Source organism: Dermacentor andersoni, chromosome 3, assembly GCF_023375885.2.
Source record: "Dermacentor andersoni chromosome 3, qqDerAnde1_hic_scaffold, whole genome shotgun sequence".
NCBI classification, from domain to species: domain Eukaryota; kingdom Metazoa; phylum Arthropoda; class Arachnida; order Ixodida; family Ixodidae; genus Dermacentor; species Dermacentor andersoni.
This window is the reverse complement of record NC_092816.1, coordinates 156,009,100-156,036,004: the sequence shown is the minus strand read 5'-3', so window position 1 is coordinate 156,036,004 and position 26,905 is coordinate 156,009,100. Positions and strand designations below refer to the sequence as shown.

The 26,905-nt window shown below is 48.1% G+C and overlaps 1 protein-coding gene and 1 pseudogene across 1 annotated transcript; both read left to right on the top strand.

Annotated features, from left to right (window-relative positions):
* The first annotated feature begins 5,346 nt into the window (after nucleotides 1-5,346).
* LOC126524231 (globin-like) lies at nucleotides 5,347-16,544 on the top strand. The gene is made up of 3 exons (XM_050172565.2): nucleotides 5,347-5,824; nucleotides 11,960-12,052; nucleotides 16,000-16,544. The coding sequence occupies exons 1-3, from the start codon at nucleotides 5,462-5,464 to the stop codon at nucleotides 16,213-16,215; spliced, it is 672 nt and encodes a 223-aa protein (XP_050028522.1). The 5' UTR covers nucleotides 5,347-5,461; the 3' UTR covers nucleotides 16,216-16,544.
* A 5,262-nt stretch (nucleotides 16,545-21,806) lies between these two features.
* LOC126524232 (uncharacterized) lies at nucleotides 21,807-25,110 on the top strand (annotated as a pseudogene).
* Nucleotides 25,111-26,905: the final 1,795 nt, after the last annotated feature.

Below are 26,905 nucleotides of genomic sequence, written 5' to 3'. Positions count from 1 at the left end.
CCCGCCTGCGCGATGCGGGCTTGACAGTCAAGGCTCCCAAGTGCCAGTTAGCACAGGCCGAGGTTGTCTACCTCGGACACGTGATTGGTCGGGGTCGTCGCCGCCCCTCTGAAATAAAGGTGGCCGCTGTGCGAGACTTCCCGCAACCGCGCACAAAGACCGATATTCGGTCGTTCTTAGGTGTCGCCGGCTACTATCAGAGGTACATCCCCAGGTACTCTGATATCGCGGCTCCCTTGACGGATGCTCTAAGAAAGACAGAGCCGCAAACAGTCGTCTGGGATGAGACAAGGGAAAGAGCTTTTAGCGCCCTAAAGAGCGCCCTAACAAGCCAGCCTGTGCTACGATCGCCCGACTACACAAAAGGGTTCGTTGTTCAGTGTGATGCTAGTGAGCGAGGCATGGGCGTTGTACTGTGCCAACGGGAAAATGGAGAAGTAGAACACCCCGTCCTGTATGCTAGTCGTAAGCTGACGAGTCGTGAGCAGGCGTATAGCGCCACCGAGAAAGAGTGTGCGTGTATCGTGTGGGCCGTTCAGAAATTGTCATGTTACCTAGCTGGCTCGAGGTTTATCATTGAGACGGATCACTGCCCTCTCCAATGGCTGCAGACCATCTCTCCCAAAAATGGCCGCCTCCTGCGCTGGAGCCTCGCTTTGCAACAATATTCCTTTGAGGTGCGTTACAAAAAGGGGAGTCTCAACGGTAACGCCGATGGCTTAAGTCGAAGCCCCTAACGTGGGAATCAGCCTCAAAATTGCTTGTTACTGATGTTTTTCTTCCTGAGGCAGGATTTTTAACCTATTGCTTTCGTGTAGTGTTTCAAAGTGATGATGTGCTTTCTAGTGCAATTTTCCGATTTGTGGACGCGTTCTGAGTGCTGCTAAACTACTGTAAGGAACTAGGCAGCAGTATAAAAGGGGAAAGAGCCTGGCAGGGCTTAGTGAGGGTTGTGCCGTGCTTGCTGACTGAGCGGTTGACTTTCGGCGTAGTTCTAACGCTTGCCGGAAACGAGAACAAAAATGTCAACTCTCCCGAAGTCACTTTGCAGTGTCCTGTGTGCACCTGAACGTGAGAACGAGGCCTTCTCTGTGCGCTGCGCTCAAGAAACGCCAAAGGACGCCCGACTTCGGTTATGAGCATCATCGAGCGACATCCCTCCGGACAGCGGATGCAGTCCCCTGACCATCGGGATCTCCTTCCCCCGGCGGGGCGGTCTGTTACGTTTCGCCTACAACGCGCGGTAATGCCGGCGCGGATGCAACGGACGCCGGGGCTTCGTTCAAAGCGGCGGACATTTTGGCCCGTTCGACGCCGCCGCAACGCCTCCCCGCCAAGCGTGTCCAGGCGTGTTTCAGTGCCACGTGTCTTCGTGTGTGCGTGTGTGTGTGTGTGCCCACGCTTGTCAAAGCGCGGCAGCCGGGGAGCGGAGCTCCCAAAGTGAGGAGCCAGGAGGTCTGTCCGTCGGCGGGTTGGCGATGCGTCACTACACTCGTCTCAACATGTCTCTCGGCTCGACCGTGCTCCGCCGTCGCGTGGGCTCATGCTCCGCCGTCGCGTGGGCTCATGCTCCGCCGTCGCGTGGGCTCATCCCGTGACCTTACTTCTGGCCCGCGACGCCGAGAGTATAAGAGCAGCTGCCCCCGGACGCCAGGAGAGAGGCTCCGATTTCTTCTGTTGAGTTACGTGCTCTCCCGTCTCTCCACTTCGGTCGACCTGACCGGCCGCTCTTTTGCTATGTTAGAATAAACAAGTTGTTCTGTTACCAGTCTACTCTTGCTTTGCCGGGACCTTCGGATGCTTCCAGTGCCCCAGGCCGCCAGGCCAACGCTACCCTTGGGGCTTGCGACCCATTCGCAATAACGGGCGCCAGCACCGAGACCCCAACACTGCCGAAAGCGCTATCTCGTTTCTCTACACTCTTAAACAGGCGTACATCCTTTGGGATGTATGTTTGCCGCACAACAATAATCGTCATCTGTCCTGCTTGCGTTTCCTTTCTTGAAAACGCTGCGCTCGCTACTTTCATGTCGAGAATGCTATGCCTCGCTGAAAACGCGCATGCCGTTCGAGGCTTGCAAGTACCGGTCTCGCAGGGTTAAGGAAAAGAAATGCGGACAAAGCAGATGGCGATTATCGTTGTGTGGCAAGATACAACCCAAAGGGTGCAATTTTGCTTAAGAGTGTAGAACTAACTGCTCCGCGAAAATGGACAATAGCTCTAGCAGTTTCACTCTGCACCATTATCGCAGGCGCGCTTTAGGGGATTTTGCCTCGTGAAATGGCTTCAGTAAAATACACCCAAAAAGTATAGTTAGCTAACTTTTCTTTATCAGTACTGGTGCTACCGTCGTCCAACGCCGACGTTGCCCGTGTTTTCATCCACCTGAATGTGAAGAAATCGAAGTTACACAACAGAATGTTCACTGCGATCACAAATGCCATCCTTATTGTACGGGCTGGTGTCCGAAGAAATGATAAATGCAGCTCAGTCACGCGTTGCCCCAGCACGTTGTTCACAATGTTGGCACGGCGGAGGTCTGCGAGGTCAACGATGGCACGAATCCTAGAACCATGGGGCTACGCCAGCGGACAATTACACAGACAAAGGACCCGCGACCATACCGTGATGAAACAGAACATTTTTGGTCTGTAATTTTATCACAACCGGGTAGTTCAACCTTATTTCCGGCCGGTGACTGTAGTTCTCGGAAGCATCTTCTTTTATTTTTGTTTCGCAATATGTTTCCACACAATGTCGCATATAGAGTAATTTCTTTCATCTCATTATGGAGGATAAAAAACAATTTTCTGCCCTGTGTATCTTTTCTTCTACTGTGCTTTACGCAAACGCAATAAGAATTAAAGGGCTTTCTACTCTGGCGACTGCTGCGTATGGCGCGACCGCACGAGCCCTACCTTGAAATCAATCTGCGATGCTGACAGTCTAGGCGTTAGGCGCGCCGAGGGCGGATAGCGTCGTGTGCAGTGCAGTATACCTGCAGGCTTGCGCCTCACCCACGTTCGCGAAGTGAAACGTCACTGCAACTTTCTTTCTTTGCCCCGCACGGCCGGCACCGCCGCTGCCGCGGATGGATGGATGGATGGATGTTATGCGCGTCCCCTTTGGAACGGGGCGGTGGGTCGCGCCACCAAGCTCTTGCTATTATGCTGCCTAACGTCCTACCTAGGTTAATTAAACAATAAAAAAAGAAAAAAGAAACTATGAACTGCACCACCCAAATTTTCTGATCCCCTATTTCGAACTGTGCTTTTGTACATCTCTGTTTTTTGTCGTTTCCCTACTTTTCTTCCACCAATCCTCCAATCGCCTCTTACTAATGCCTGTTGTAGACATGTTTACTTTTCCACTTCTCTCGCTGAACCCAAGTGCTTCAAGGAGGCCAGTGGCGCCTAAATCGACCGCTGGGTAGACGTCTTCACATTCTAATAAAACATGTTCCATAGTTTCCCTAACTTCACCGCAGCAAGCACATGCTTCTTCTTCCGTCTTATATCTCGCTTTATTAGGTGCGTGTAATGTGCGAAAGATGCGTGTAATGTGGATGTGCGAAGGTCAGCGCCATCTGGCGGTACTTCAAGGAACCCAGTGGGTCACGCTGCACGCCCCTCCCGTTGATTGGCTGTGACCACGTCACCTCTTGCAGTATCTCGGGCCCCGCCGCTGGATTTTCCGCTTCATGAGCCATACAATGATTTTGCATTAGAGCATGTTTTAGCAAACTTGTTTCTGATTTCTGGCAGCATTCAGCGAGCCTTTAGAGGATTCTAGGTACTAGTATCGCGGGTCTTCAAGGTATTTTTTTTTTTCTTTCGCCTTGCGAGTTTTTTTTTAATTTCTGGTTGGCAACGCTGATCCTGAATCGACCATGCGGTCGTCCAGACCATGACAGTGCGAATGGCAATGCCGTTATGCCTTTTTTGCAGGGTAGAAAACTGGTTATTTGTCTTCCAGTGACTTCTCTGCCTTTCCCACTTCCTTTTTTCCTCTCTTGGGCGAAAAATCACAAAGCAGCGAAGCGCTGACAGAGGTTTCTTACCGCAGTAAATGGCTCGTTCACATCGACATTCGGCGCCTGGAACGGTGCGGAATCTCCTGCCGTCGAAATGCCGCGTCGTTCGCAGTGGTCACTCTCGGGAGGCGCTGCGAGTTCTCGAAATACCACGAAAACAATCATGAAGCGCGCGGTATTTTACTGCTAGTGAAATCTGCGGGGTATGTGCCAGGTGGTCGTCGTTGTCTCAAAAACATGGAACGAACTTATATGTCCGCGGTCGAGTTTCTTTCTGCCCTCGTTTGCTTTATTTCTTTTTTAGGAGTTTTCTTCTCTTGCATCGAGGCATCATTTGAAGTGTACCGCGAAGAATGACTCAGCTGTTGGTCTGACCTACCTGTGCTTTCTCTCTGTTATTTTCGCAACGTGCGTATCGGTCAAGGTTTCTTTTTCTATCCTGTCGCCGATTTGCAAGACAAATACTTTCAGAAATTCCAACTTGTGCTATTTGAATTCCACTCGTTGTTGCCAGCTGGTATCACGCTGGGCTTCAGCCACCGGGACGTGGTTATTGCAGTTTACTACTTTATTACGGACACAAAACTCGCTAAACTTCCTAAATTATCTATTGCTCCTTTAATATTATTTCTTCATATCAATTTTTTTTCTCGAAATAATGTTAGCTTTCTTTCCATTTGTGTTTATTTTCGCCGACTCTTACTCTAACATTGTAAGTTTTATTTTCATTTTATATTTTTGAAACATACTCATTTGTAAAACCACCTGCTTTTCCGACAAACAACCTTAGTGGGTCAGAGTCAGTGTGCGAAAATAAAAGAATCCTGTTGCCGGTTTATCATATAAAAGAAAGGGCTCCTTGAAGCCCCGCTTCTTAAACCCGGCTTTAGATGAAAGACTTTGGTCTTGTTACACTTGGGGCCTCGGTACTTGATTTCAGCTAGAAAGGTTTGCTTGCCGCCGCGTGATTTCATTCAAGCAACAAAGCGCATACCATGCTTATCCCTATTTTCCTTACCATTGTTATAGTAATTCTAAATTTCTTGTAGTCCTAATTGTGTCGCGAACCTTATTCTCATTTCCCACAACTGTAATAATTCATTTATCTGGTCTTCTCTATTACACAATAGTCGCATATGCTCCAAGTTTTACCCTTTCCATTTCATGACTGGTTCCTGCAGTTATCCGCGCCTACAAAAAAAAATTTATTGGCCCATCGCGTACCGCGGATGCGTTTCACGTTTTTAATGATTATGTTGACCATAACGGGCATCGTGATCATGAATTGAGCACCGGCATCATAGCCAGTAACCCTGTAGTGGGTGCGCGCCAGTTGGCGCGAGAACAGCGACGACAGTGAAAAGACTTTAAGGCCATCATCACCGTCATCATACTCGTCAAAGGAAGCATCGGCACACACAGCAGCCATGGGCGGCGCCTTCAGGAAGGAAATCCCGGACCCGCGGACGGGGCTGACGGAGCGCGAGCGGGCCGCCATATTGCAGACGTGGAAGCGCTTCCAGGCCGCGCACAAGGACTACGGAGAGCTCATCTTCCTGGCGATGTTCGAGCGCCACCCGGACTACATCGAGCTGTTCCGCCACTTCCGGGGCAAGACCCTGGCCCAGCTGCCCGGCGAGGCCCAGTTCCGCGCGCACGCGTGCGCTGTCGGCTACCAGCTCAGCTCCATGGTGGACAGCGTCAACGACTCGGTGCTCCTCGAGGCGCTCATCCGCAAGAACGCCATCTCGCACCTCGAGAGGCAGGGCGTCCACCCCTTCCACTTCCAGGTATGACGGGCTACGCCCCTGCCTATGAGCCCGTGCCGGGCTCATAGGGGGACGAACCCTGGGTGGTGCCCACAACGACTCCCGCACCCTTCACACACGGCGGCAGCTGGAACCGCCTGGTTCCAACGCGAGGACGCTCGTGCGAAGGGAACACTCGCGACGTGTCAGCGGCACGCAAAACATGGGAGTTCTAGAACTCGGGTACCTAAGTGGGATTGCGTACCCAAAGCTCCGTACGCCGCTTGCGTTCTTTTGTATACGTTTTGCGTTCTGTTCTACGCCGGGCGGATAGCGTCCTCCAACTTTCGTTATAAATGTGGGCATAACAAATACATATAATATAGTGCACCATAAATAAGAAGTTAGCTATATCAAGCAGAAAAGAAAGAAAGTGTCGTTTAAAACAAGACTGTTCAAAATAATATTCTGGGTTTAAAAACATGTAAGGTAAGAGGCACCTTCATATCCAATCAGAAGTTATCTGAAAAAGACAATGCTGAGAAGTATGCAGTGTGTTTGTCGTGATTAGTTCGCGTCATCGGTAAGCGGAAAATGTTATGGGTGGGGCAAGAGGTGTGACTTGCATTAACGAGAGGTTACTCACAAAAAATGGTTGCTTGAAGAAGATAGTTAAATGCCCTGACCAAGGGGGTTGAAAGAAAAAGCTTAACCAGGTTATTCATTGCTAATAGTCTTTGGTCACGAAGGAGAGCCGAGGCATTACTGCGGGAAGGACTAAAGGTTAAAATCCGGATGGCTTTGTCCTGCAAATGTTGTAGTGAAGTTAAATGCGTAAGATTAGTATTACCCCATGTTGTTATTTAGGAATGATCATGTCTTCGAATAAATGCGTAGTAGAATATGTTTGCGCATTCCTGGAAACTTGTCTGGCAACATGCGTATCGGCATCATCAACAACATGGCGCCCTTGACCATGGACGATTTACGTTCGTTCATTTTATTACATGTTTCAACAAATAGATAAGTTGTATTTAATCGAACATGTGTGAAAAATAACGTCCACGTACCTCCGTAGTCGAATTCACCAGCGGCTTGAACTGGTGTTTGTCCTTTGACATTATGCGACCAGATTACGACAGCGGTGAAGTCGGAAAGGCTCAGTGCCAACTGCATGGATTGTGGAGAAGTGACGTCTGTGGGACGCGCGGCGCGTACAAGGTGCACATTCTACTGTTACCTCCGGACAGTGCGAGCACGCCTTGCGTGTGACGCTGGAGCGTCAGAACTCTATTAAGCGGTGAGAAGCTGTGTGCATCTCTGCTGATTGTGTCTCCGCTGACCGCTACCGGGGCCTACCCATAACCGAATGCCAAAATGAATCCCAAATAACCCGGATGCCTTACCTGAACAGAACAGAAAACTTCTATAATTAATGTAAAAGAAGGGAACTTTCCACGTGGTGCCTGATCTAACGAAGGCCATTAAAGACTTCGATGCTGAGGACGCTGTGCAAGAGGAAACCACGAGGCTGGCCAGATAGCTTTAGGTGGGAGACACCCAAGCTTCACATGAAAGGAAAACCCGATTCTGGCTGCTCGCTCGCGTCGAAAACCTTGAGACGCAGGGTGAGCAAGGTTCCGTTCAGGCAGACCTTCGTCGGCGAGGCTAGCACAGCTGAGAAATGGCAGCGAATGCAAGAGCGCACCCAGACGAAAGGTGAATGCACAACGGCATACTTCACGGAGAAAAGTCTACTATGAAAGGTACTTGGTCTGGGCATGGAGAATACGAAGCAACAGATCTTGGTAGGCGCGCCGTCCAGGTACATCTGCATCTCGCTCTCTGCAAAAGAGCATAAACATAAAGACAAAGACTGATTTGCGAGGACTCGAAAGGATACAAGAAGCTAGGGTCTAGAACGCTTTGCCAAGGAACAAGCGAGGCAGTTTTCACGCCCCTGCGCCTCTTTTCAAGCATGCAAGCTCGTCACCTTGGGCTAGTTCACGCTCACCAGAGAGAGCCGTTTCTGGAGTCCGCCATGTAAGCCAGAGCAACATTCGCACAGAATCGCCAATTAAGCGAAATAAAACTGGACAGCTGACGAACCAGACGAGTGAAAAGAAAGCTGTAGAAAGCTATAAGCAAGGTAATGAAAACCGAAAATGCTACAAGTGTAGAGTTCATGGACACATCTCAAGAAAATGCACAGCAGCAAACTCTCTTGGTAACTTCATAGTGGACCACAAGAAAGCGCGTGATCGTGGCCCAGCTATGTTTCAAAAAACGGTGGCAGTGAATGGCTCTCACAAGTTATGGGCGACGATCGATCCAGGGAGCTCAGACTGCATTATGCCTCCTCAAGCAGCAGAACCATGTGAAATCGTCACCATCAATATATTTGTGCGCTTCATTGGAACCACAAAGGACGACATAAAGATTGGTGACTGTAGTGTGCAAGCAAGTGAAAGTGATTGCTGTTGACAACAAGGCGTTGCCTGTTGACATGCTGGTTGGTAGGACCTCGACAGAGCAATATCACATAGCGTACCTGCATAGGGGGACGAGATGAGACTCGCTTACAAATATATATTACCCCTCTGGAAGATCGACCTGGCGCAGAACAAGACCGCTAAGGAACTGCTTCATGTCAGGGAAACAGTCCGAACAGTTTTACTGCGGAAGAAAACTGTGTTGGATGAACGTAGCGACTGGTATTGAAGATGCAGACATCATCATACTTGTGGGACTGATACACGAAGTACTGGTTGTCAATGATGACAGCAAGCCCGAATACCCGTGTGTAATGGTAAGCGTGACGACCAAAAGCTGAAGAAGGGAAGTTTACTTGCACATGGTGAGCTGTTGCGTGAGGACACATCAGTCCATGTGAAAGGTGCGCCTCAGCAGAAACCCACGGACAACAGCATGGTAAACACAGGGGTGGAATAACAACAAAGAGAGGCCCGGCTGAGACTGCTGAATGAGCACCTGGACTGCTTTGCGTTGAACTTGTCATAGCTTGGATATACCTACCAATGTGCTTGAAATGTCCGTTACGGAGGAATCAGGAAGCGACGTAACTAATTGAAGAGATTGTCGAGGAATGGAAGGCTGCTGGCTATGTAACTGGGACAACGTTGCCCTATGCTAGATTTGTTCTGCTGTATATACAGTGAAGAACAATCGATAAAGGCCTCTTGTGGTGGACTATCGACGGCTCAGCAGCTAAACTGCCAGAACACTTTACACTACCAAACATTGATTACCGACGCCTCAGCAGTATTATGTTTCATGAAGGCAGGGCAGTTCAGTTGCAGAAAAGCCGAGTGTTTGCGGATTTCAGGAAATTGGTCAGCGCACATGGCGTATTGGCACCATGTAGCGAATGGCATTCTGTGCCAATTTACACTTGACCATTTGTTTACATGTTTCAGCAAACAAATAACATGTATTTAATCAAACTTGTTTAAAAAGTAAAGCCGACAAATGTAAGCAACGTTGTACTGTAGAGAACTGGGCCTCGAGTTTTATTTTGATACCATGGGCTAACTTACGTTTTAAGTTAGGAATATGCTTTTCGTATTATAAACTTGAAGTGCGCAGATGTTGCTCCCCAAAATGAGCACCCAGAAACAGCATGAATGATGCGGTGGTTAAAATTAATTGCGGATTGGCTGATGAAAACTTTTGACTGGAATCTGGAACAACATGAATGACGTTTTAGAATGGTGGCTACGCCACCTTGAAGTTCCTGCACCCGATCACCGTGGCGTCGTCGATTTCTACAGCGCCTGCTCGGTTGCTACGTTAAAGCCCGTCAATAAGGAGTTTTACACATAGCGGATCAAAAGTCAGGGGAAGCAAACCGCAGGGTGTACAAAGGAACGCAAAGAAAGTAGAACGGAACTCAAAAGTCCTTTCATGGAGTTGGCGTACTTCTGTAATCAAAGGTGCTTGGGTTCGCTATTTCTTAAGCTTCCTAATCTTTTGAGCACGAGGAAGTTCTTACGAACCAGTTATGCACGTGGTTTCTGCTACTCGATAATTGATAATCGCCTTGGCTTCTTACTGCTAATATGTTGATCCTTGCGTAGATGTTGCGTGTTGGTTCACCAAACTTACTTGTTCACTGTTCGAAAGTTTGCATGCCATTTTAGCTTTACTTCATCTTACGTCGCCAGAAGGGTGCAAAGTTGCAAATACAGGGGATGAACCCCGTCAAGACTTCACGAATTTTTGTGGTGATGTGTGAATACGCTGTGCTCTCAGCATATGCATTTATTTTTATATTTTTTGTATTCATGCTGACAATTTTGATTTGAAGTTTCACTTGATTGATTTCACTGATAGAGCATGTATTTAACCTCGCATCTTCAAATGGTATATTTCTGAAAGCAATGCTAGTAGCGAAAGTAACTCTTGTTGTTAAAGGGGGTGACAAGCGCCTATTATCAAATTACAGGCCAATATCGATCTTACCGATCTTTTCTAAATGCGATGAAAAATTAATTCTTGTTAGAATGGTTTCGTTCTGTGAAAAACATTACATTCTTGCCGACGACCAATTCGGCTTGAATGGAAATGGCACTTTTAACCCAAAACGAATTTATACTTAACGCATATGAACACAATTTATTAACACTGGGAGTGTTCATAAACTTCTCCAAGGCCTGCTATCGTATTAACCATGAAACATTAATAGGAAAGCTCAAAACCTATGGCTTCAGAGGCGTATTATTAAATAAAATAAAGAGCTATCTGGAGTACCGATGCCAAATGGTTGTAATAGGAGACCATACATCGAATCTTAAATCAGTAACAAGTGGGGTGCCTCAGGGGGTCATCCTTGGGCCGCTATTATTTAATATTTATATTAACGACATAACAAACAATACTTCATCGGCCAAATATATTATCTATGCCGACGCTACCACGATATTATTCAGTTCTACCAGCTATAGTGAAGTTATGACTTGCGTAAAGTCATGATTAAATAAGCCTAATAAATAGTGCCAAGTAAACTCATTAACGATTAACGCGAACAAAGCGAAAGCCATTCTATTTCAACCTAAAAATTATAGGGCTAATATTACTGACCGTGTAATTATAGGAAACTCGACTGTGGATATAACCTCATCGGTTAAATGCCTTGGCGTCATTTCTGACGAACATTTAACCTGGAATAAACATTTCGACATGCACAGCGATAAACTTGCAGGCATCGTGGGTGCCCTTGCAAAGGTACGCTTCTCTCTGCCCACTTGCATGGAGCTATTAATCTATAACTCTCCTTTTTTCATACATAAAATACTGTTACCTTGTCTTGGGCAACCCTACATGGTCAAACATTACTAAGCTTTCTCTACTACAAAAAAAAAAGCCTCTGCGTGCTATTAACAACTCCGCCTATGACAAACACACTGAACCCCTTTTACGAAACTTCAAGTTTGTCCTGTAAACTTACTATTCAATGAATTAGTCTGCAACGGTACCTCATCGAAAAGAAGAGCATGGAAGTCACTTTATTGAACACGTATCTAACTTATTTCAAAGCATAAAAAAGTACAATAGATAATGCGGCCTAGTTCATACCCCGAGCACGCACAAATTGTAGAACGCCACTACTTTGCTACTCATTACTGTCTTTGTTAAATTCACTTCCTTTCTAATTACTCACTTCGTTCTTTATGATTCTGCAACAATGATGAATGTAAATTGTATTACATTGCTTTGATTAAAATTCTTCACTGGGTATACTTGGATTCCTCTCTTATCATAGTTGAAATGCTACCTAACAATGTCCGATTGTGTGTGGCATTCTTTTTTTTTTCTCTCTCTCTGCAACAACGATGATTGTCCTTGTATTAAACTGCTTGAATAACACTCTTTTGTCATTGCGTACATTTACATTCTTCTCTTGCTATTGTATAATGCTACCTAACACTATCCTATTGCGGTTGCTAATTCTTGTTTTCCTTTATTTTGTGCACAATTTCTGAAAGGGGCTCATACCCTTGTCAAGCCAAATTGATTTTGGCTTTTTGTCTGTAACGTCTACAATGTATGGATGTGAAATAAATTTGGTTTGATTTGATTTTATTCTTACTAGCTGATCGACGCTAGGGTCATTACCTTCCATTCATGTGCGACTTGATGGTATATCTGTGTGCGCAGTCCCTGGGCATGGCGGCCATCGAGGCCATGAAAGAGAAGGATGAAAGGGGCATGAACTTTATAGCGATCTGCGCCTGGGAGAAGTTGTTCACGGTGAGTAGACATGCCCCTATACATCACTGTGCAGCTTCCCACAATGTACCTTTTTATCGTAGGACTTTCAGTATGTTTAGCTTGGGTTGTTCGAACAGAGCGATTCCCGAATCGAGTCAGGTATACATATTCGATGGAAACGACTTTGTAATATGAAGGACAAAAGTCGCAGTTTCGCACGAAAGGCGAAGCATCGATTGCTATAGCAAATTACTGGACAGCTATACGAAGTAAGGGTAACAGTGTAATCGGTTGTATAATTTTGTAAACATAGGCATACTAACTAAATTAACAAGCATGGTATCACGCCCGCTCAAGCAAACATGAACCGATCTCACTTAATGACCACGGGACCCCGCTGTCAAAACGCTGGAATGAGGAAACGCGGTAGCAGCAGCGAGCGAATGGACCTTCGTGCTGCCGCTCGCATCAACGCGAAGTGTGCCGCGAGAACAGACCCCAGCGTGTACTCTGTACCCGTCGCAGATGACTTTGAAGTTACGGTGACCTGGCCGCGTCTTTACAATTGCTGGCAAGTGCAGCGGGCCAATGCATTTCCAAAGACAGCCGCCGTAGTTGCTTAGTGGCCGTGGTGTTGGCCTGTTAAGCACGAGGTCGCGGGATCGAATCCCGGCAGCGGCGGCCCATTTCGATGGAGGCTAAATGAGAAGACACCCGTGTACTTAGATTTAGCTACACGTTGAAGAACCCCAGGTAGTTCAAATTTCCGGAGTACCCCATTACGGTGTGCCTCGTAATGAAATCGTTTTGTCACGTAAAACGTCATAATTTTTTTTATTTCCTGAGGCTCTCTACGTTTGTGCGCAGGCACGAGTAAGAGCGGGTGCGAGAGAGAAAATCGGGGGCTTTTGCTCCTTGAATATCTGACTTTGCCTAGACGCTACGGAGAAGTTTCTTTGCGCCTGTTGTCGTCCCTAGGCGTGCCGACATTGAGGAGTGGGGTCGAGTTTGTTTACGCTCCGAAGCTGGCTGCCGGCGCGGTGAAGCAGGTGACCATATAATTGTCATCGTAGTAAAGTGATAAATTTCTTAACCACATTTGTTCATAAAGCTGTGTCGAAATGGCAGTGATAGGGATAAAAGGGGCATTTGCTAGCAGCTTGACTATAGGTACACACCCCGGAGGTTCACAATGATAGCCCCATGAGCGACAGAAGAGTGTGTTTTCCGAAATGCATGTCATATGAAAATAATGAAATAGCAGGCCAGCATTTCATTTCTTTTCACGGCAAGCTTGTGAACCTATAATAGAGCAAGTAACGCAAAATAACACGTTTAATACAGCAGATGGAATCTAATAGCGACGACCTATTTCTTAGCCTTAGGTCCGTTTTGTAAAAACATTGTCTTTGTGCTTTACGCAATAGTGTAAATGCGTTCATTAGTCACCGGCGTTTGGGACCGACCGTTAAAGCAGGGTACGGACTCTCAACACGAGCGGCGTCTCCCGAGAACAGCGCTGGAGAGCTTCACCCACTAGAAAGTCTGGGCAGGAGGGCCCGCTATAGTGTTCCTCTTCGCTACAATTACCCCCGGAAACGAAACGGGGGCCGTTCGTCGACCTAACAGCTCCTCACTATGAGTGGATCATAGTACGGCTTGAGGCGTTCGACGTTCACAATACCTCGTCCACGACGGCGCATGTCCGCGGACACGGTTAATGGGTTCGATCACGTAGTTAACGGGGTATGCGCGCTCGACAATACGGTATTGCCCTTCATACTTGTAGTCTTGAAGAGAGCCCAGGTGCAGCGGAAGGAACGGAAAGCCACACAAGCTCTTCAAGAAGGAAGGTGGGTGCAGAGGTGGTGTCACCGAGTGTGCTCCTCTGGCGCTCTTGGTCATTGGAGGCAAAGGCCCATGCGAGATCACGGAACTCTTCAGCATGTCTTGCCGTGGCAGGAATGGGCGCACATTCAGGTGTATCCGGCTGGAATAGTAGAATTTTGTCGATGGTGTGCGACGGCTGCCTACCGTACAGGAAGAAAAATGGTGAAAGAGTGGTGGTGCTCTAAGTAGCGGTGTTGTACGCCTAGGTTACGAAGGGCAGAATGAAGTCCCAATTTCTGTGGTCGGAGGCGACGTTCATTGCAAGCATGTTTCCGAGCGTACGGTCGAAGCGTTCTGTAAGGGCGTTGGCTTGAGGATGCTACGCCGTTGTGCGATGAACAACGTGACACTCTTTAGGAATGGCTTCAACTACTTTGGATAGGAAGACACGTCCGCGATCACCGAGCAGTTCGTCAGGTGGTCCGTGTCGCAGGGTGAATCGAGGAAGGAGGCAACATCGCTCGCTGGAGCTGCCGGGAGGGCGGCAGTTTCGGCGTATCGCGTGAGGTAGTCAACCGCCACAATGGCCCAGTGGTTCCCCAGCCACATGTCAAGGCAGAACATGTCATGGCATAAGCCACGACATGTTCAGGAAACTTCTGTTTGCGATGGGCAAGAACAGCGCCGAGGCCAACATCGCTGGCATCTCTGTGCCCCTCGGTAAGGGCTGTCGGGTAGTAATGGCGCAAAATTGGCGGAGACGTTAGCAAACGACGGAGCTTTGTGAAGGCCTCATCGCACTCGGACGACCACGAAATGAGGGGCCCGTTGCTTCTAAGTAGCTTCGTCAGGGGCCATATGATGGCGGCGCTGTTCGATTTGCCGCTCACCAACAATTCTTCGCTTTCGAGGAAGCTACTTGTCCAAGTCGACACCCACATTCCTCCGAACGCTTCAATGGTCGTACCTATGTCCTGCGGCGTAATCTCAGACGCTGTTGCACTACTGTCTCCATCTGACCGCTTTCTCCATCGGAAAGGTCTGCTGCTGCCTTTTGTGACCCTGGACATCACACAGGGCTACAGCACCATTTTCGTTTGCAACCCGTTTTCATACCTTGAGTTGCTGCTCCGAGGGGAATGTCTTGGCAGTGTAGAAGGGATCGGGGACGTGCAAATTATGGACGTGCCCTGTGACAATTACTGTGCTAGTTCCAGTGCGCTCAGCGCTGTTTCTACGTGTGACCTATCGGCCCGTGATGTGTTCGGTTCCTCTATTGCCGATGCCCTTACACCGGTCCAGCGGTCTCAACCTTCGTGCCTTCTAGAAGAATTTCGTTCTTCTTTCGATGTAGGGCAGTCTTCTATGGAACCCGCCGTGGTTGCTAAGTGGTTATAGTGTTGGGCTGCTAAGTACGAGGTCGCGGGATCGAATCCTGGCCACAGCGGCCGTATTTCGATGGTGGCGAAAACGCCCGTGCACTTAGATTTAGGAGCACGTTAAAGAACCCCAGGTGGTCCAAATTTTTGGAGTTCCCCATTACGACGGGCTTTAAAATCAGGTCGTGGTTATTGCACGTAAAACCACATGATTTAATTTTAATTAATCTTCCCTGGGCCGGGCACCAACTCTTACACATCGCCTTGATACTGGCCCACTATAGTGTTCCTCCTCTTTGCTACATCAGGTGTAATGCCGTTTAGAACTGGACATCCAATCTACTGAGAAGCTTGTGATTGAGAAATAACTGAAAGGGTGATTATTGTTTATTTATTTCTTAGGTTTTACGAACCAAAACCAAGTTTCTAATACGAGGCACGCCGTAGTTAGCGACTTCAGATTAATTCTGACTAACCGGGTCTCTTTCAAGTGCATCCAATGCACGGTAAACTGGCGTCTTTTTGCCTTTCACCCCCATCGAAATGCGGCCGCCGCGGCCAACATTCGATCCGGCGCCCGAAACGACAATGAGAATGACAATAACGAAATAAAGGATCAGCGCGTCTCTGTAGAGCGGCATGTATTTGCAGCGCTGACCGATCGAACTTTGATGCTATACAGCAGATTAGGGCACTCACCGAATAGCTAACCACTGCACCTGAATCGAGACCCGTTGCATTTTGTTTGTTTTTTCCTCCTGCGCCCTGGTGCTGCAGTTCTTGCTGTCCGTGACCGTGAAGGTGTACGAGGAGTGTCCCGCGAGCGCGACCGCTCCTAGGAAGGACAGCGCGCCCGGGCCTTCGGCCGACCTGCCTGCCGAAGCGACGGGGTCTCCCCGCGGAGCCTCTCCGCCGGGCGGCGGCGGGCAGCATCGCAAGAGCAAGAAGCGCTCTTCGTCCACCGCGGAGCCTGCGTCGCCGGCCAAGAACTAAACGAGTGGCGCGTCTCGAGGCGATTCACGAGCAAGGAGGCCGGCCAACGCCGCACGAGCAGTGCGCGTGGTCCCGTAGTGGACGACGGATCGCCTCGAGTCACGTGACTGCCCCAAAGTTGGATTTGCAAGGCGCGCGCGGCGCGGCTCAAGCCAAGCACGAGACTGCAATGCGGCCCAACCCCCGGACAGTTCTCGCATTTCCCGGGTACGTGTGTGCCGGAAGACACGCTTTCGCCGTCGCCAGGCTGCGGGAGAGTTGCACCTGTGCCTCGACGAATACGCTGCGATAGCCGAGTATGGGAATGAATAAATGTATCCGATGCTCTGGATGGTGAATGAGCCGTGGCTCTTAAGTTTGCGCGTGACTGGAGCTTAGTCACTAGTCCGTACGGCGCTTCGCCGGCGTTGTCAGCCCGGGTCGACCAGCTCAAAAGGAGGCGCGTTTGAATCACCTCTGGATCCCTGCGCTATATTGATGAAGTCCACCGAAGTAAGCTAAAATGCGTGCCGTAGGCTAGGCAGACGCACAGGTGGCCGACCGATCGGGATGGTCATCCAATGGGTGGACATTGGGGCTAGTTTCGGTATTGGCAAAAAAGCGTCGCCATGACACTGGTAGCCAGAGGAAAATTCAATAACTTTTGCATATGTGGTTCTATTCTTTCAAACTACATAACAATAAAGTGAAGTGATGCGATTATGTGTAGAAATGAAATGTGCCTATTGCTATTTTCTTCCTCGGCATCTTATATCTTTATTTCGCCGCTTCATTTTGTTGCGCCAACTGCCGGTGCTTTCGCTCTTACCGGTTCACCTGCCGTTCTCTTCGTCTCCCCCCGCCGCCTTCTATGCACGTGCACGTTTTTTCGTATGCTCTGCAGTTAAAAACTTTTTTTTCTGTGCCAGCGAACGTTCCAGCAATGTCTGAAAAATCTGAGGAAAGAATACAAGGCATGCTGCGCGACTGTGTGATGTGCCAACTCGTGGAGCAACACAAGGGCGAAATTTTTCCGTTTCCCAGCGGACAAGAGGTAAACAAACTATTTCTGCAGTAGTTATGAAGAAACAAGGCTGAGCTTATCAAAACAGCTATAGGACGAAACGAAAGATCGTTCGCGGTTGATTTCAAGTGAATGTATCTTTTCGTTTGGCGCGGCGCATTTTTCTGCGGTGTTGTAAGAAACTGAAGGCACTTGTTGACAGTCGCACATGGGCCAAATGATGCAAGCTCATGTGCACACGGAAATTTCGCTTCGGTATATGTTAGCGACTACTCTTCATTTTTTTCACGAGTAGAAAACTTGCAATTGATATATGCTAAAGGTATTTGAACGCTTGCTGCACAAACTGGTTACGCTGGAGAGCACTGCGATGACCAGTGTTGTGTTGTGACATTACCATTTTTGAATGGTCATGAACACGGTGGAAATAAAAAAAGTTCGGTTACGTAGCAGTCACCGTTCGCGTTTTGATTTACAAGAAGTAGTTAGTTACCTATGTGATGACATAGGTTTGCTTCACTTTTCAACTTCTGCACAGAAGGGCAGTATTCTTTCGTCGCTTCTTCGTACTCTTTGGTTTCGCTTTTAATTGTTCTTTATTCATCACCACGCGGTATTTTGCCCATTTTTGCAATCTGACATAAGGCGAAATTACGCTAAATGGCAGGGCTATCATGCTATCCCGGCAGGGCTATCATGGGGGCAGGTGTAGTACAACGGCTACGGGCTCTGCTCGGACCGCCGAACCTGTAGTAATCGGCTGTGCCGAGTGTTGGAGTGGAAGAGTGGTCCCTGAACGATGAACGTAAGGAAAACTGGTTATTAGCGCTTGCCAATCTGTGTTTCTGTAGTTCATTATTTTCGTACAAAAACCACTTGACAGGGGACAGCGCAAGTGTCATGAGCAAAATCAGCGCTGTCTTTTTCTCGTCGTTTGCTATATACGGCGCCAGGTGCCATGTGACTTACGCAGCGAAATTTGCTCCGCGTACGCCAAGAAACCGCGTACTTGTCAGTTTCTCGTTATCGCTTGCTCGTCTGCGGTGCGCGATGTTCCCGATTATAGGCTAAACTAAACAATAGCTGAACAGTTATCGCTATGAGCGAATTCACGTTCACAAAATGCGGCGCCTTGCATGGCGCTACAGCACACGACACGGCGAAGCCAATTATTGCCGCGCGCGGCCGTCTTCTTGGTTTGGTTTGCCGCTTTACAGCACAAGTTCTTCCCGGGCAGAAATTCCAATGCTCAGTTGCCCAATAGCTTTACACTATTAGAAGCTAGTTTTCCTTTTATGGATATCTTGCAGAAAAAAATTAAGCCAAGGTAAATGAAACGGTCCATTATCTAATCCTTAACAAGATGAATCAAAACTTTCCTCGATCAAGAAAACTAGCTCTAAAAGCTGATGCCTAGTGTTCGCTGCCAGCTATTGAGAAGCTTAACATGTTATATGAATACATAGCAGCACTAAATTTGGAAATTTCCTTATTAAATTTTGGGGTATATTTCTACTTTAAATCCTGCGACCAAATATAATCAGAACTAACTTCCATGGATTAAAAGTACTATTTTACGAAATCAACTTCGTTTTTGTAACATGCACTTGAAACTAGGGCTTTTCATATGATGCTTTCATAAATGTGAAGCGGTGTCATAAGGCACGCGTGTGTTGCCATTGGAATTCCCTTTACAGTGGAACATGACACTCAAGCATACACAGGGCGCTTCGCTTGTCCTGCATGTGTGTGTCTAGTGTTTCTTTACACAACGTGAAACTTCGGCGAAAATTTGCCAACTAGCCTGACAAGATGTTCTGATCATGTATCTGTCTTCACAGGTCCTACACCGCTGCAGCGAGGCCAAAAGCGGAACATATGCTCACCAGAGATCGCAGGCGTCATCAGCCGACTGAGAAATGATACACAAAGGCATCGCATGTCACCGAAGTTGAAGAGCTGCCGAAAGATTACCACGAGGGGAGCACTAGAGCAGTTCATGTATAATGTGAGCGCAGAGATCTACCAACTACTTCAGCGGTGCCAGGTGACGCTCCAAAGATAAGCTAAACAGCAGTCTACTATAAGAAATATTTTGCTCTAATAAGTATCGCACAGACCTGCTGCAGTAGTTCTGCTATGCGTGGATTATGCTATACATAAATGACATTGACCTGGATCTCAAAAAATAAAGAAAAAGAAATGCGTGACAGAAAGTCCGCCGCAAAAACAAAGCTCCAGAAGCTTGAAAATTAGGAAAGATTGTCTGACTCATATATTATCCTTAAGTAATTCCGATAGCTCTTAGGGCGGATCTCCTGATTAGCCTGTCTTTACAAAATATTTCGGCATATTTCATTATTTGCACAAACATCGCGCAGCGTATTCTTTCTCCAGACAATCATTGCTCCCACACTTGCACCTTCCTCTTTAAAAATTATTACGTAATCACCATACATGGATCATGGGATGCCAGATTCTTCTTGAGCTTACTTCAGCAAAGTTGTGCAAGTACAAATGTTGCTCGACACTCTTGACTTCAGTGGTTTAATTAATATGGCAAAAGTGGGAGGGGGTTGATACGAGCCGCCGCAGTATTGTTACCGGCGTGATAAGTGACGCGCCAAGTGACGTCAGCAAGGGCTCTATAAATAAAAAATTACCGACGATTACGTTACTTCCTAATGCGAAATTTGAGCGCAGCAAATAAGCTGTTTCACCTTTTCGATAGATTGAGGCAAAGAAATCGAGCAACACATTTATGCGCTATCACAGAATTTTTTTTTTATTTTTCACACGTATTCCTTTAACAAAGACTCCACTAACAGTTCTTGACAGTCATGAAGGAAGCTTTGTGGTCGGAGAAATAGACTGATATATGTTCGACTTGGTACACCAATGCTTGATTCTCAAAGACGAGATCTATACAAGTGCCTCGCGAGGTTGTCACAGCCGTGGGACGCGTTACGAGCGAGAGGAACGGGATGTTCTCCCGCATAAGTGTTAGGAAATTGCTGTTTGTCTTTATGTCAAGCCGCCACCGATCTGGCTCTCTGATTGCCACCGCACAGGGCGAACGGCAGCGGCAATTTCGGCTCGGGCGGTGCACATATACAGATCCGCCGCCACCGATCTGGCTCTCTGATTGCCACCGCACAGGGGTTGCATTGGAGGAGGAGCGAAGAAAGGAATTAAGTTCGAGCCGGCGCTTTGACAACCGGAGACTCGCAGGAAGAGGGGGGAGGGGGGCGGCGTGTACACCCAGCGGCAAACGATGGGGGCAGAAGCGCGCGCAGCAAGCGGACAACACGATAAAGGGAGGAGGGAAGAGATAGCAGCGACTGACTGATGCCGCTGACGCCGATAGTGAGTCAACCCCAGCTGCGGAGTTGGTTTCAGGGACAACGCCGCCGATGCCGACACAAACAATATGATACCCTCGCTTCCGCAGCGCTAAGAACCAGGTCTAGCCGTGGGAAGGTGGTCACGTATTCGTCGACGTGCCGGGGCCTACGTGAAATAACCGGCGCGTCGGCAACTGAAGAGCACCCTATCCGCCACACAAGAACAGGGGGGGGGGGGGGACCCTTTCCTCCTCTTTCTGCATGGCGGCGACGGTGTTCTATGCAGTCACGTTATCTTGACTCTCTAGCGGCGTCAGCGGCATCCAGCGGTACCAGTCGGTCGCTGCTAGCGCTGGGGGGATGAAAGGGGGGCGGAGCTGGTTACGAGGCCGACGACAACGCCGACGACGACGCGAAACCCAGGAACGGACGCCAAAGAGCTGCGCTCTAAAAGCGAGCACCTGCATGAATGCAGCTGCCGCCCAACAAAGTACTACGCAGCCTTCTTATCGCTTCTTGCTTCCTTGAATCCGCGAACATCACAACTGGCGACGAGGATGGCGGAAGCAAGGCAATACACGGGAAAGAAGCGCTGAAGCTGGGCAACCGAGCACCGAGGCAACGCTCTGAGGAATGCTAGACGCATCCGCACCTACGACACAAGGCGACAACACTTCCCAGATGGCAGCCTCCGGTCAGATTGGTCAAGTAGAAGCCTTCGAAGGAACTATGAGTGACTGGATATATCTTACGAAGAACGCCTGATTTTCTCTTTTGCGGTGAACAAAGTTCCCGAAGACCTCAAGGTGCACGCTGTGCTAAGCATTATTGGGCCGAAGTCGTTCAGCCTCTTGAAGTCTGGCCGCACCAGATAAGCCGTCGCAAAAGACGTTCAACCAACTAACAGAACTGCTTCGCAATCACTTCACTCCGAGAGTGTCTGTGATATTTTGTCTGTGATAGCGAAATTTCACAGATGTCAGCTGCGTCATGAACGTATCGCACAGTATGCAGCCCAGCTCAGAAAACTCGCCCAAACCTATAAATTCGGCGCCTTTTTGGACGAATCGCTCTGAGACAGGTTTGTGTGCGGTTTATTCCGTACCGACATTCAGCGATACTTATTTGCAGAAGATAAAACGCTGACTTTCCAAAAGGCCGTTGTGCGCGCACTGGCTCTGGATGAAGCCAAGAGAAACGTTGAGGAAGTGTATGCGAAAGAAGCTGCCGACGAATTGCACAAAATGGGCACCGAAGGTGAAACGAAAAGGAAGCGATCTTTCGAGTGTTATCGCTGTGGCCCTGACAAGCATTTTACCCGCGCTTGTCCGCATATCGCCGATAAGTGCACAAACTGCGGCAAAAAGGGTCACATTCAGCGTGCCTGTCGTGGTCCCAAACAGAAGCCCGCAAGTTCCCGGAAGTAAGTACGCACTCTTCAAAGCCACGACACGGGCAACGCCCAGATGCTGTCTCAAAGAACCCGGCGTCCCATCACCGCCGAAGTCGAAATTCATGGTGTACCCTTGCGCATGGAGTTAGACACAGGTGCTACAGTGTCTGTGATATCACGGCAACAGTTTAAGAAGCTTAGACCTCCTTTGAAGCTGGAACCAACATCACTACGACTAAGAGCGTACACAGTTGCCCAACCCTGCAGCGTCTCCAACGCGGCCGTACGATACAAGGACCAAGTCGGTCAGCTTCCGTTCTACGTCGTAGACTATGGCAGACCATCTCTGCTAAGACGTGAGTGGCTCGAAACTTTTCGCTTGGACTGAGACGAAATGTGCGGCTTACGCAAGCTGCGCAATGATTCGCGCCCTGACGCAAGCCAAGAGGACCACGGCACGCGATTGAGAGCACTCCTCCACAAATACAGCACCATTTTGGACGACACCCTCGGCAAGATAGGTGAGCAAGCTACCTTGTTTCTTAAGGAAAACCGTCCAAAGTTCCTCAAAGCTCGAAACGTGCCCTACACATTACGTTCAGAAGTGGAGGAAGAGCTACGAAAGCTACAGGAAATGCGCGTCATTATGCAAGTTTCCATTAACTAGTTTGCCATACCAATTGTACCGGTTAAAAAGGACAGAACGCTACGTTGAACAACGTTGAATCCTGTTCGAGATGCAGAGTGGTACCCTCTACCTAGGTTGGATGAGATACTAGCTGCGCTTGCGGGAGGGCGTTACTTTTCGAAGCTGGATCTAAATAGGGCATACGAACAGGTGGAAATGTCCGCAGGCTCTAAAAAGCTGCTCACGTTAAATACGCATAAAGATCTGTTCGCTGTTAACAGATCTAACAGATTAACCTCGTTGTCACCTCAGCACCGGCATTGTTCCAGCGTATTATGAATAACATCTTGAAAGGACTGCCAGGAGTGATCTGTTATCTAGATGACATTCTTGTGACAGGAGATACTGCAGAAGAGCACCTCGTGAATCTTGAAGCAGCGCTTCGAACACTGGCGAAAGAATGCGTCCGAGTTAAGAGCCAAAAATGCGAGTTTTTTAAGGAAAGTCTTCAGTATCTTGGGCATATTATCAGTAAGACGGGCGTCAAACCACCAAACGAAAAAGTTCAAGCTCTCTTGAAAGCCCCAGCGCCCACTAACGTAGCACAACTGCGTTCGCTACTTGGGCTCATTAACTACTACGGCAAGTTTACGCCGCAATTGGCAACGCTTGCTAAACCCTTCTACAGATTGTTACAGAAGGACGTCTCCTGGTCTTGGGACCGAAAATGTGAGGACACATTTCAAGCCATCAAAACAGTGCTGTCATCCGCCGAAGTTCTTGCGCACTATCACCCGGCGCTACCACTGCTACTGTCGTGCGATGTGTCTGCGGATGGTCTCGGCGCCGTGTTATCGCACGTTATGAAAGACTGCACGGTAAGACCAATTGCTTACTCTTCTAGGACGCTATTAAAGGCAGAAGAAAACTATAGCCAGATAGAAAAGGAGGCACTTGCCTTAATCTTTGGCATCAATAAGTTGCATTTTTATATTTATGGTTGACAGTTTACGTTAATCCCGGACCATAAGCTGCTACAAACAATTCTTGGGCCGAAGAGTGGCCTCCCGGCCATAGAGGCCGCTATAGACTACAACGGTGGGCGGTAACTCTTTGACCTTGTCTATCGAAAGTCAACCGACAACGCGGACGCTGGCTGTTTTTCGCGTCTGTCGTTAGAGACAAGTCAGGGAGAGGACAGCACGAGTGAGACATTTTATACGCTTCGCTTAGCATCCCTTCCAGTGACGAGCTAGGAGATAGCGCGTTACACAGTTCGTGATCTTGTTCTCAGCATTGTCTTGGACTTCATCAGTAAAGGGTGGCCTTCGCGTGTTGATCACAAAGAGTTGAAACCTTACTTTGGCAGACGCAGTGAACTGACTATACACGAAGGGTGCCTGATGCATAGAATGCGAGTGGTCGTGCCGCCAAAGCTGCAACAGCCAGTACTGGAGGAGATACACCAGGGACACCCAGGTATCGTGCGAAGCAAGGAACTCGTCCGAAGCTACGTATGGTGGCCATCCGTGGAAAATGATCTGAAGAATCAGGTGAGACACTGCATGCCATGCCTACAGCAGCGCAACATGGCGCAAAAGGCACCATTGCACCCGTGGTCGTGGCCTACGTAACCATGGTCACGTGTACATATTGACTTTGCGGGCCCATTCTCTAATCGTATGTTGTTGTAGACGCGCATTCAAAATGGCCAAAGGTGTATGTCATGACAAGTGCGTCCGCGTAAGCAACCATAGCAAATTTACACGAATTGTTTGCACGATACGGCGCGCCAGAGACTATTGTAAGCGATAACGGCGCACAGTTCACATCGTCCGAGCTCAAAGCGCTCATGAAAGAGCACAAAGCACAAGAAAGAGCACGTCCGGCAAGTTTTCACTTCTGCTTATCGCTCGAGCAGCAGCGGATTGGCTGAAAGCTTCGTGCAGACTTTAAAGAAGGCTCTACGCAACGACCCTGCAGCGCAGAAAGTCTTGAAGAAACCTTGTCCAAATTCTTGATGGTGTATCGGATCACGCCGCATGCGACGATACTCTTTCTTGGTCGTCAACTGCGCACTCGTTTGGACGCACTGAAGCCCGTTTTATCGCATACTGTCAGCACAGGTCAGTTCCTGCAAATGATGCGGCGAAGTAACGATCATACTGTGTTTCAAGTGAACGATGAAGTTTTGGTGCGCAATTTCAGGAGTGGACCAACATGGCTCAACGCAACTATCTTTCAGCTGACGGGGCCAGTGTCGTACGAGGTCAAGATGCAGACATCCACCGGACCATGTACGTGGAGGCGACACGAGGCCCACTTGCTGCGAGCCTCTGCTGCGACGACGTCCCCATTTGCGGTGGAGGAGGAGGCCGAAATGTGTTATCCAGACTTTGCAGTTGGTCCACCACCATCAGCCGCTGTCTCCGAAACTAGATCTGCACCCGTGGTCAGTGGAAACAGCCCTACGAAGCGGTGCCCTCAACGAGTTAGGAAGCAATCTGACCGATACCAGCCATCCTGACTCCAAATTGCGGTGGAGGAAGTAATACGAGCCGCCGCAGTTTCGTTACCGGCGTGATAAGTGATGCGCCATGTGACGTCAGCAGGGGCTCTACAAAAAGCGAGCACCTGAATGAGTGCAGCCAGACAGCATTCTAGCTGCCACCCAATAATGTACTACGCAGCCTTCTTATCTCTTTTTGCGTTCTTGAAGCAGCGAACATCACAGGGGTCTCTTTTCGGCAAAGTCACAAATAATCCTAATGATTAAAGAATGCATGCTCTGCCAGAAACGAGTCTTCTAGAAAATCTGAAATAATTTTGCCTCCTTAGTGTGTTGGCACCGAAATTCTCGTGACGGATGACCTCCAGCCAATGATTAAACTCGTAACATAGCTCTGACACCTGTACTATGTTTCAAACACGTCGCACGAAACTGATCGCATAGGCTCTGGTAAAGAAAGCGTGTAATGTACATTCAACGTATTAGAAGAATGTCTTGAAAACCATTGAAAAGAGAATGGTTCTGGGCAGGTTGTCCGGTTGCATTGCATGCAGCCGACTTGCGTTGCTTTTAGTAAATATTTCTCCATGCCCCCGAAGCTACGCGTTCAATAATACCTTTGTGCATCGCGGTGTCCTCGCCCAACCTCTACTGATGATCAACTGCTGATTGACACATGCTTCTCCTGCATTTAGTGTTTCTCATAGAAAAAAATTACCGCTATTTGTCGTTATTGTATTGAAACTGTGTCATTTATGCTTAGGTGACGATAGAACAAACGAAGTGCATAACAAATTTACGAAACATCTTCAATGTGCTCGCGAGGAATTTCCTATTGAAACCATGCTCGCGATATTACAGATCTGAATGAAGTTTTAGCGGTCTTATATGTTGTGTTGCGAAACAATACCACATACGAAAAAAGGACTATAGACATCTTCAATATAATTTTCTGGATGTTTATCGGCATATTAGCACAACGAGAACTATGGAGAAAATTGGCTAGGTATAGCATATTGTTTGGACTGGCAAGTATACCGGTTGTATGGAATAAACCAAATTTTTTTTGTTACTGGTATGCAAAATATTTGGATCTGCTTCTCTTTATAGTCTTCTTATTATTCGCAAATAACTGTTGCAACAAAATTGCTTTGGTAGAGCTGTGTTGTGCACAGCAAACAAACATGGACTCTGTAGCAATCTTCTGTTCATGAGAAATTTTAGGAAGCTGTCGTATGCATCGCAGTACGTAATTCGTCCATTTGTACTGACTAATGAGATTATCAGCTCTACATTAGTGTACTGTGTACTGAATACCTTGCTGTGCGATAGGTTGCTAATACACACAGTGAATAAACCGCATTTTTCTGTTTACTTATGTTTTGTCGAAACAATATAGCCGCGTGGAATGACATGCTGTCTTGCGCATATTGAACAGAAAAATATAAGTTTTCCCTCAGATTCGTTGCACATATGTTGTAAGAAAACTGAAAGCCGAAGCGTGTTGGAAACAAGATGTGAAAGCGGAAAACGATCTGAAAAAATGGATGCAAGCTATGTTCGTTTCCTTTGGCGCCCGCAGAGAAAGATGTGCTCGTCGGGCGCCTATATAGACAGGAGGGATGGCATTTCCCCCTGACGCATCAGCAAATATGTTGCCATGGAAACAGGCATTTTTTTTATCAAGGAGTTTTGCCTACTGTAACATTCGCGGTGCTCGTCGCATTCTCCGTTGCAATCTACAGATCAGCTTGCCCCGCTTGCAATGATATCTTCCTTTCTTTTGCCGCTCCCTGATTGGCTGCTTAGCACT

Excerpts from the sequence above, each read along its gene's own strand:
- LOC126524231 (XM_050172565.2), top strand. The coding sequence starts at position 5,462 with ATGGGCGGCGCCTTCAGGAAGGAAATCCCGGACCCGCGGACGGGGCTG. Across the intron at positions 5,825-11,959 it reads TCCACCCCTTCCACTTCCAG|TCCCTGGGCATGGCGGCCAT; the intron begins GTATGACGGGCT and ends CTGTGTGCGCAG. Across the intron at positions 12,053-15,999 it reads CCTGGGAGAAGTTGTTCACG|TTCTTGCTGTCCGTGACCGT; the intron begins GTGAGTAGACAT and ends CTGGTGCTGCAG.